General features: G+C 57.4%; 2 protein-coding genes across 2 annotated transcripts; both read right to left on the bottom strand.

The window, feature by feature from the left end:
• Positions 1-59: 59 nt before the first annotated feature.
• Positions 60-5,853, bottom strand: sestd1 (SEC14 and spectrin domains 1). Its single transcript, XM_049728327.1, has 19 exons — positions 5,510-5,853; positions 4,643-4,706; positions 4,459-4,567; positions 4,229-4,319; positions 4,030-4,143; positions 3,816-3,929; positions 3,650-3,738; positions 3,523-3,575; positions 3,327-3,404; positions 3,023-3,180; positions 2,759-2,881; positions 2,486-2,686; positions 2,284-2,398; positions 2,072-2,216; positions 1,840-1,921; positions 1,438-1,560; positions 1,172-1,363; positions 966-1,069; positions 60-643 (listed from the first exon to the last, which is right to left on the bottom strand). Exons 2-19 carry the CDS (start codon positions 4,695-4,697, stop codon positions 382-384), a joined length of 2,208 nt encoding a protein of 735 aa, XP_049584284.1. The 5' UTR covers positions 4,698-4,706; positions 5,510-5,853; the 3' UTR covers positions 60-381.
• Positions 5,854-6,854: 1,001 nt separating this feature from the next.
• LOC125973821 (organic cation/carnitine transporter 2-like) lies at positions 6,855-10,179 on the bottom strand. The gene is made up of 11 exons (XM_049728346.2): positions 9,886-10,179; positions 9,509-9,685; positions 9,322-9,425; positions 9,065-9,219; positions 8,692-8,863; positions 8,484-8,610; positions 8,222-8,322; positions 7,931-8,145; positions 7,601-7,783; positions 7,275-7,410; positions 6,855-7,195 (listed from the first exon to the last, which is right to left on the bottom strand). The coding sequence occupies exons 1-11, from the start codon at positions 10,093-10,095 to the stop codon at positions 7,105-7,107; spliced, it is 1,671 nt and encodes a 556-aa protein (XP_049584303.1). The 5' UTR covers positions 10,096-10,179; the 3' UTR covers positions 6,855-7,104.
• Positions 10,180-10,201: the final 22 nt, after the last annotated feature.

Below are 10,201 nucleotides of genomic sequence, written 5' to 3'. Positions count from 1 at the left end.
CAGGACTTGAGAATCCGGCGGCTAAAAGTGACTATAGTCATAAAATATGAAAGAAAAAGTTTGAAACTTGAAAAAGTTTATTTGGACGATGTCATGGACATTGAATTGGGGAGAGGAGACATGGACGGTGGAAGCGTTTTCTTGGAAAAAAACAAAATGTGAAATAAATTATTTTGTTTTGGCGAGCACAGGAAGGGAGGGGAGGGGCGGCGCGGGAACCAGGAGCATGCTGGGGAAAAATGTCTCCAATCCCCACGTTATGTTAGAAAAAAAGCAATGCAACTGTTCGCCACAGGCAGCCAGCCAGCCAGCCAGCCAGCCAGCCAGCCAGCCAGCCAGCCAGCCAGCCAGCCAGCCAGCCAGGCAGGGCCAACAATTCTCTCAGCATTGGAGCATGTCCTCCTCCCGGGAGTCGGCCTCCTGTTGCTCCTCCTCTTGCTCCTCGTCCTCAGCCTCCTTCTCTCCCGGCTCCTCGCCGATGACGTCGAGGGTGGCGTGAAGCGACTCGTCGTGCGGGCGGGGCTCGCCGCCCATCTCCGCCTCCTGAAGCTGCAGCCGACGCTCCTCCACCAGCAGGAGGCGCTCTCGCACGCGCTCGGCCGCCGCCGCGTCGCTGCCCGAGCTGCCGAAACGTTGCTCGCTCCTAACGCACGCACGCACGCACGCACGCACACGCACACTGGGTCAGCGGGTGCGAGTCGGCGTCCCGTTGCACTTTCAAGTCCACTTTACGAGACGTTAGGGCTTTGAATTCGGGCTTCGGTGTTAATTTTGCAGCCTTTCCCATTGAAATTCGCTTTACACGGACGGGAGGCAGCGTTCAAGGTGGCGTGAAAGAAGCTCCGAAAATCTTGGAAAAGGGACAGATGCAAACGGTTGCACCAAGTGGGCCTTACCTACGTTAGCTGCGTTAGCTACATTAGCTGCGTTAGCTACGTTAGTGTGTGTGCATGCGTGCAACCAACCCATCGGGGAAGATGACGGGCATGCCGAGTCTGTCCAGCAGAGCTTTGGCTGAAGCGTCCGCCTCGTCCAGAGACTCGGCCTCGGTGCGCTCGTCCTCCAACACCTGAAACGCGCCCCCCATTTGGGTGAGTATTGGAGCAAAGACGGACGGACAGACGGACGGACGGACGGACGGCAAGAAAGCAGCAGCTTTGCATTTGCTTACCGCGTCGGCGCACCGGTGGAAGGCCAGGGCGAGCTGCAGCCGATGCTGTCGCTCGTCGGCGCTGACGGCAAACTGCTTCCACACGCGGTTGAGTCGGGGCAGCGTGTCGCCGGAGGAGCGGGCGGCGCAGCGCAGCGACTGGCACAGCACCACCGTGGCCTGCAGCAGCTGCCGTCCGTAGTCGTAGGTGCTCTGCGACGCGCCGCACACGCGTTTGCCTCAGCCTCGGAAACACACACACGCACCATTCGCTCACACCGTCTGACCTGCGCCACGTCCACAAACTTCCTGTGTTTGTCCATCAAGGCTTTGGTGTCGCGGGCGTCGTCCCCGAGTCGCACGTGCGTCTTCAGCAGCGCGTCCAGCAGCTCACACAGCCAATCCACAGCCTGCACGCGCGCGCACGCCGCGCACACACACACACACACACACACACACACACACACACACACACACACACACACACGTCATGGCATGCGCGCGCGTACACACACACACACACACACACACACACACACACACACACACACACACACACACACACACACACACACACACACACACACACGTCATGGCATGCGCGCGCGTACACACACACACACACACACACACACACACACACGTCATCGCGCGCACAGTCGAGGCAGCGTCGCGCTCTCGGGTCTCACCTGTGAGGCGTCTTCTTCGCATTTGAACAGCTGAACCATCTGTAGCATCTTCAGACGCCGCACGTCCACCATGTCCTCGCACCTGCACGAACGAGCACGTCACTTGATCAGGCGGCGAACTTTTTTTGGCTCTCTCCCGGTTTGGGTTTCAGATGAGGCTCGGGCCTTCAAAGTTGGCCCATTTGCTAATCGATGAGCACCGCTTCACCTCCGCTAGCACGTTAGCGCTCACCTCTGTTTCCTCATTTGCATGTCGTCCATGACGTCGCGGATCTGCCGCACGTTGTCCCGCTGCTCATCTGCCACCTCGCCCTCGTCGGCGCAGGTGCGCTCCAGCAGCAGTGCCCCCTTCTGGCGCAGCGACGCCAGCCCCGCCTCTGCCCAGAGGGGAGGAGTCGGCGGGTTAAAGCGGCATGACGGTAGGCACTCCACGTACGTACGTACCGACGCTGCGCAGCTTCTCCTCCAGCAGCTTGAGGCCGTGCTGGATCTGCGAGCCGTCCGCCGGGGCCACGTCGGCGCAGAGCGTGCCCAGGAGGGCGTCCAGCTGCTGGGACAGCTAACGACAGCGACACGGAAGCCACGTCAGCGAGAATGGCAATCTGAGCTAAAGCCCACCTAAAGACGGACGGCTGGGTTGCGTGACCTCCTGCGCGGCGGCGTGGAAAGCGTGCGCTGCCTGCAGGACGTTCTGCCGACTCTCCAGCTGCGCCGCCTGCTGGTAGCACACGTCGCTCAGCTGCCGCTGCAGCGCCTTCAGCTCGCCGGCCTCCTCCTCGTCCTCGTCGCCACCGCCGAGGAGGACGGCAATCTGCTGGTTCAGCTCCACGTACACGGCAAACCATTCCTGGGGGGCATTATGGGTCGGTGCGTGCCGTCGTACTCGGGCGCGCCCGGGGGGTCGTGCGGCCGTACGTACGCTGTGCTGGCTCTCGATCTCCTCGTGCTTCTGCTGCAGCGCCTGCGCCGCCCGCATGGAGTCGCCGATGGCCCGGTGAGTCTTCAGCAGCTCCGAGCCCGGACCCTGCAGCCATGTCACCACCTCGCACGCAGGCACGCACGCACACACACACGCTTGAGTTGCCATTTGCCTTGCACGCTTTCCCTTGACTGTCAAGTTTGAGTTTCATCTTTTCTCTTGATTTTCAAACTTTGTCCCAGTTTGACGACATTTGGTGCTCACCTGCATGACTTTGGCGTGCACGTCGTGTATCTGCGAGCGCTTGCTGCGCTGGCGGCAGACTTCCTGGTAGCGTGTGTACTTCTCCCTCAGCGAGTCCAGAAGCTTCACCACCTGAGGCTGAGCCAGAAGCTCCTCCTCCATCGGACGCCACGCCGGCGCTGTGGGCAAAGCGGGGCACGAGGGAGGGGCGGGTGAGCCGGACGCAAAAAGTCATTGTTGAGCCTGCGTGGCTCAGAGCCGGCGCAAAAAGTCATTGTTGAGCGCTGCACATGATGAGCACGTCAGCGTGAGCTTCCCCACCCACCTCCTTGGCCGCCTCCCCCTCCTCCACCCTCCGAGACGTCAAAGCGCCGCTGCTGCAGTTCCGACAGCAACTCGTGGCCTACGCGGCAGAAAGCGCGCTTGTGTTTCACTCCGACACCAAGGAGGACCGCGGCAAATGACAGAAAGAGAGAGAGAGAGAGAGAGAGAGAGAGAGAGTGCTACTAAATGCTCTTCACCCGTCTGGAGAACCGTCTCCGGGTCAAATGACGGGAGGAGGACGTCAGCCGACCTGCGCACATATACACGTACGCATGAGCGGCACGCATGAGTGGCGCGCCGTCGCACGTGCGCGCGACTGCGTACTTGTCCAGGGGGGCGCTCTTGTCGCTGTCGTTGATGATGGACAGCTGGTCTAGCAGCGAGGTGGACTCCTTGGTGAACTTCTCAAAGACCTGGCAGGCAGAAAGGAGCTTGAGTTGCCACGCCAACTCCCGCGCGCATTTGTGATGGTCAGGCGGCGGGGGGCCACCAGTCTCTTGCCGAGCCAGTCGCCGTGGTCGTAGTCCAAAGTCCCTCCGAAGTCGCAGGTCAGCTGCGAAGGCTCGATGTAGCGAGTCAGCTTATTGGCCGAAACCAGGATCACCTGACGCAGCGAGAGCTTCAGTTGGCTGAGCGAGCCGTCCGCTTAAGACCATGGCGCGTCTTTTTGCACAGCGCAGGCGTTTGCGCCGGCCGGGTCTCACCTCGAAGCCCAGCCGGTCCTTCTCCTTCCAGAAGCAGAAGTGCGTGACCTTCTTGTCCCAAAACTCGTCGGGCTTGACCACGCACACCAGCGACACCTCGGCCGGGATCACGTTCTGCGGGAGTTGGTTAGTTAGCGGCGGTTAGCCGCAGCAGCGCCGGCCGGCCGGCCGGCAGTCCGGCCGGCCGGCCAGCACGTACCTGCAGCATGAGCACCACCGTCTTGACCGTGTTCCACTGCGAGCGCCGTCCGTCCACGATGACGGTGAAGCCTCGTGCCTTGCACTTCTCGCTGGAAGCGCAGTTGAATGTACATTCTTAGGCAAGCGCTTGGGAGCGATCAGCTTGCGCTCGAAAAACGCTCGCTGCCCTCCAACTCATAATAAACGAGGGTGCGAGCGTTAGCGCCGATACCGTCCGTGCGTGCGTACCTGGGAATTCCGAGCAGATAGTCCAGCGTGTCGCTGAGCTCGTCCATGCTAGTCTGGTCGCAGCCCAGCGGGATGCTGAGGATCAGACCGCTGCGACGGTCTTTCCCGCCTCAGAACGCAAAAATGATATTTATAGAGATCAGTGCAAGTGCGCGCGCGCGCGCGTGCGTGCACACGTACGTACCTGAGAGGAAGGCCAGCTTCTTGTTGAGCACATCGATGATGCTGCTAGCTTCCATCACGCTAACCTGATGACACAGCACAAGAGCAACCCTCCATGTCATGTCAGCGCTGAAGCAAATGTTGACTTGGACTGCGTCTCCTCACTTCCCAAGCCAGCGGAGCTGGGCCACCCCATGATCGATCATCACCAGCCACCGCAATGATTCACGGCCAGAATATTTATTCAATCAAACGTGGCGGAAAATTGCAATAATGTGTGAGGTGGGGCAATTTGAGCGGTAAGACAAAATAGCCACGTAAGGTTGCGCAGTGATGGATGGATGGATGGATGGATGGATGGATGGATGGATGGATGGATGGATGGATGGATGGATGGATGGATGGATGGATATATTTGTGACCCTGCGACGATAACATTGACGCTTATGATGTTTACGTTTTGAAATGCGGCCTATCGCCAAGCAAGCAAGAAAGGCAACGCCAATGGCAACAGTCAAACTTGTCCCGTTTTCTTAGCACGTGGGAACAAAATTCACGCTTTGACCCTGGAACGGATGAGCGAACGTTATTTCCTGCGAGATCGATTTTGTTCGACTTTGGAGGTCTTGATGAAGTCCCAGATGTGCGGCGGCGGCGGCGCGGCGGCGGCAGCGGCGGCACCGCCACCTCAGCTTCATCGTCCTCATCCTTATGCTCATCATCATCATCATCATCCTCCACCTCATCCTCATCCTCATCCTCATCCTCATCTCGTCTCGTTTCGTTTCGGCTGGGCCCGGCCCACAGACACAATGCCCTCCATTGACTCCCGAGTCTTCCTAGCAATAACTCTCCGATCAGTTCGGCAACGACTACGGACTTTTCCTACCTTTCAGTCAAGCTTTTTGCATTGTGGGGCACCGCCAAGTCTTGCGAGAGTTTCCAACGGGCTCCGGTGGGCGGATATTCAGTGCTTTTCCATCGGCGCTTCCCAAGTGCCGACTTGCTAACTGGAGGCCAGGCTCACACACCACAAGGGGGTGGCTCTCCGCGCATGCGCAGTGCTACTCCAAGGCAGACGAGGTTTCCGCTCCAACTTCTTGAACAACAAAAGCTTTGATTGGCTTCAGGTATCTTACCTGAGCGGATGCGTCGTGTCTTTCTGTCAACATCATTTGTATAATGGCTAAGTGTATATTGTTTATATAAATATATATCGGCGTGAAACTGCGCCAACGACGCTGATGTGAACGGAGGTTGTGTTATTTTGAAGGAAACTCCTTTGACTAAAGGAAGTCACCTCCCTATTCAGGGGCGGGAGCATTGAAAAGCACGTTCAGATACAATCGGAAAGTTCATCTTTCTGCGTTGATTCGCGTCCGTCGAAGATGACTACAACTTTGATGAGTTCACTTAGATGGTTCTCTAGTGTTAGGCTACGGATTTTAGTTATTGATCTGACTCCAAATTGCGATCAACACTTAACACACGAGTTGCTATGTCCTAATCCGCACACTGGCGCACCTAACAATTTGGCGAGTTCGTTCTGTCGAAGAGAAGACCAGGAGATCAATCAGACCGAATTGACCAATTGTTTATTCCTGACAAAGCAAACTAATACAGGCGCCCGGGTCCCGGGTCCCTCACACCAAAACCCGTGCGTTCTTGTGACCCCACAACAAGAAACGACACATTCCTCCGGGTTGCCCAGTTTGAAAGAAACACAATATGAATATGAAAACATGCAAAACGTTGTGTGAAGATTGCTCGATGGCCATCTCCTCCCCCGTCTAGGTGTTATCGCTGAGTGCAGGTGTCCGGCCTCAGCTGTCTGGCGACTGGCTTTTCCCCGCGAAGCCCGACCCGACCCGACCCCCAGGACGTGATGTTATTCTCGTTTCTCACCGACCTTGAGGTGTTCTCGTCTCTCACCGACCTTGAGGTGTTCTCGTCAGGGACTCCCTGTCTGGGCCGGTGGCACATCCTGTTCCGCAACACTTGGAAGAAAACAAGTTCATGCAGTTTGCCTGCACATTCTTCGCCACCCACCAACCACACGAGCACTCCACTACTAGATAGTATTATATTGATATGATTATAAGTCTAACACAGCCTTAATCAAATATGTTTGCAAACTACCGAAAGCACATTTCCCTTTACTCGATACGTATTACAGTGAAATGCGTTGACATTTTTCATAACGTCAAGTCTCACATCAAATGAACCATTCCTCATTTGACATCAGACATTTTATTATGGTGACAGGACAAGTGGATCACAAAGGGATGAACGGTAATCTCAAAACAACTCACTAGTTGTTGTTTTTTGGGTTATTTTTCCTTCCATGAATCTTTTTTGTGTCAGTGAATGCATCATGGTCTGTAGGTTTGTTTTGTCTCTATCTCGTGGACAAACTGAGAAAACGGAAATATCAAGCTGAGGACTAAAGATCTTCTAGCGTGGGTGGGTGCATGTGTGCGCGTATTAAAAGTGAGTTGTCCAGATGACCTCTGGTCCAGGATTGTCTTCAGAGGGTTTCCCATCATGCTTTGCAGCACAGGATGAGCATGGCCATCTGAGGAGAAGAGAGCAGAAGCATTACAGGACTCAGTACCGAGTACTGTGATGATGCTGATGATGATGATAAAGTATACTTGCGCATGGTGGCCATCTGCTGGATGGTGTCGGGCAGTGGCTGTGTGAAGGTCTCAGGCAGAAAGACACTGAGCACAACACCAAACACAGACAAGGAACCCACCAGGATCCACGGCAACAACTCGTACCACACTCCTGACACACACACAAAACATTTCACATGACATGCACGCAGACATCTCTATGCAGCGGCATCATAGAACTTGTACCACCAGGGGAACCCTCACGGAAACCCCTCAAAGATGTGTATGAAGACCCCAATGAAAACAAGTGAAAAGAATCTAGTGAAGATTTGAAAGCCCAAGCCAGTGAAGATGGAACCGACCCAGTTGGAGGATGTAGGGCGACACCGCGGATCCGAGTCGTGAGAAGGTGGCGCAGGAGGACAAGGCTGTGTTCCGGATGACCGTGGGGTACAGTTCTCCGCTGTACGTGTACAAAACGCTCAGGCCGGCCAGAATGCCAAACTTGCCCAGCAGGGCCAGCGACAGGGTCAGGACCCCATGAGCTACAGGCGGAGCAGAAGGCGTCAGTCAATCAGTCAGTCAATCGGTCAGTCAATCGGTCAGTCAATCGGTCGGTCGGTCGGTCGGTCGGTCGGTCGGTCGGTCGGGAGCGGTATTGTTCCCAGGAGACTGCGGGCCAGCTACTTCACCGTGCAAGGTGACCTGCACCAGGAGCAGCGCCAGCGCCCCCAGCAGCGAGAAGGCCACAAAGGACAGCTGGCGAGGAAGACGACGAGACGCCAGCCAGCTCGCCGCGTACGCCGGAACTTCCATGGCCGCCAGCAGGAAGTAGTTCACAAAAGGGTTGCCGGACAGAGAAGACACGTTGAAGGACATGCCAAAGTAGCTGACGTTCAAGGAGAACCTGAAAGCAACGTGACACCGCAGCGGCTTTGAGCAAGGAACCAGTTTCCTTTGAACGCTAAATCATCGATACCCACCACACCATCCACAGGATTAGCGACATGTGACAAACGTTTCGGGTCCGCAAGAGGTCCACGAAATTCATCGAGTCCGGCCGGTCCATTGCCTGATTCGCCACCTGCCGGAATACAAACCCGAGTGAAGACCTTATGGAGGATGTCAGTAAGACTCCGGGAAAGCTACTCGCCCAGTTGAGAACCAGCTGGAGTCTCGTGTGAAAGAGACCAGTTGAGGACTCAATCGAGCGACGCTATCAAATGCAGATGGAGGTCTGCTCACCGTGGTGCTTTTGAAGATGAGCTCCGGAGCTTCCACGCCGTTCTCCAAAGCGGCTGCACTTAGCACCACTTGGGCTTGTCTCAGACGTCCACGAGACACCAGCCAGCGAGGAGACTCTGGAAGGAGCCTACCGCACAACACGCGCATGACGGAGAAGATGGACACAGAACAGCACAGGCCGGGGCGGGCCGGGGTGGGGCTGGCTCACCACCAGAGCGGAACGCAGGCCAGACCGGGGAGCGCCAGGATCAGTGCCAGGAGACGCCAGCTCCGGACCAGGTAGGCGGTCCCGGGCAAAAGCAGCATGCCCGACACGTAAGCCAAGGGCAAACACAGATTGGAGAAGAGGACTCTGGTTGGACCTGTCAGAATCTCAGAGCCTAAAGCACAACAACAGAATGGGAGGGACGGAGGGAGGGAGGGAGGGAGGGAGGGAGGGAGGGAGGGAGGGAGGGAGGGATGGACAGCTCAAGGCATTTGCAAATGGCAGCCTGACTGCCATCCAAAGCTTGCGTTGAGAGCCTGGAAAAGAAGAGGAGGGGAGGGGCAGGGCAGGGCAGGGCGGGTCGGGCAGCACAAACCCAGAACAAAGACCACCACGTAGCAGCCGATTTGCCCGAGGCCCATGGCGAAGAAGAGCGCGGTGAAGAGCTCCCAGGACGGCGCCGCAGCCAGGATGCTGCTGAAGACGCTCATCAGGGCCACGCAAGCCAGCAGAACGGGTTTCCTGCCAAACCTGCTGAGCCAAGCCGTTTGTTGTCTTTGTCACGCCGGCATCCGGCCGGCCGGCCGGCCGGCCAGCCGGGACGAGCAGGGCCAGAGTGAGCGACCGCGCTACCTGTCGGAGAGCTGGCCCGAGATGAAGCATCCGCACAGTCCGCCCAGGAAGTAGGCCAGAGTGCTCAGAGGCGCTTTCCATTGCTCATCGCACACCAGAGCAAACTGGGAGGGAGGGAGGGAGGGAGGGAGGGAGGCAGCATCAAAACCAGCTGCCGTGCTAAACGTCAAGCGACTCGCCGCTTCACCTCTGTGACCACCGTGGACTGGTAGTGCTCCGTGCTGAAGGTCCAGCCGTCCTTACAGCCTTCCTGCGGCAGGCTGGACAGCGGCGCATGGGAACTGAGGCCGGAGGCGCTGAGGTTCTGAATGAGGCTCAGCTGAAAGCGACTGCAGCTGCTCCGCTCCAAGCGTCCAGAGACCAGCTGAGCGACAAACATCCCGTTAATGTTCCACTCGCTGCGAGTGAGGAGAGCGGTTGGGACCGGACCGGACCAGACACTCGGCCGGTCAATCATTTGCTCAACTGCGCACTTGGAGGAACTGAAAAACAGAAATGTCTGGAGGAACCTCGCACACCATCAGAAGATGCGGCCAGAAGAAACCCGAGCCGGCCGGTTCTGACCTGCAGAGGGACGGCGACCTGCGTCCATTCGGGGCCGAGGCTGTTGTCGGGGATCCGGCAGACGTGCGGCGGCGTGGCCAGCAGGTAGAGGCTGGACAGCAGGTTGCAGCCTGAGGGGAGGGCGGCCAGGCACAGCTGCCAGACCACTCGCCTCTGGAAGGGACCCCAAGAGCCCAGGAAGGACACGGCGTCCTCGTAGTCCGGCTGCATCGAGACCGCCGAGTACCGTGCCAGACGGCCGTGCTGTGGCTTTCAAAAGCTTTCTTTTGAGGAGCTTGACTCCTCCCCTCTACCAAAGCTTCCGACTCAGCAAATG

The sequence above is a fragment of the Syngnathus scovelli genome, chromosome 8, assembly GCF_024217435.2.
Source record: "Syngnathus scovelli strain Florida chromosome 8, RoL_Ssco_1.2, whole genome shotgun sequence".
Lineage (NCBI taxonomy): Eukaryota > Metazoa > Chordata > Actinopteri > Syngnathiformes > Syngnathidae > Syngnathus > Syngnathus scovelli.
Note: the sequence above shows the minus strand (reverse complement) of the source record. Positions and strands in the feature narration are given on the sequence as shown.

Coding starts and splice junctions, on each gene's coding strand:
- sestd1 (XM_049728327.1), bottom strand. CDS start 4,697: ATGGAAGCTAGCAGCATCATCGATGTGCTCAACAAGAAGCTGGCCTTC. Junction 3,576..3,649: donor AAGAGCGCCCCCCTGGACAA/GTACGCAGTCGC, acceptor ATATGTGCGCAG/GTCGGCTGACGTCCTCCTCC. Junction 2,687..2,758: donor AGATCGAGAGCCAGCACAGC/GTACGTACGGCC, acceptor AATGCCCCCCAG/GAATGGTTTGCCGTGTACGT.
- LOC125973821 (XM_049728346.2), bottom strand. CDS start 10,095: ATGCAGCCGGACTACGAGGACGCCGTGTCCTTCCTGGGCTCTTGGGGT. Junction 8,146..8,221: donor CTAATCCTGTGGATGGTGTG/GTGGGTATCGAT, acceptor CGTTGCTTTCAG/GTTCTCCTTGAACGTCAGCT. Junction 7,411..7,600: donor GCCCTACATCCTCCAACTGG/GTCGGTTCCATC, acceptor TGTGTGTGTCAG/GAGTGTGGTACGAGTTGTTG.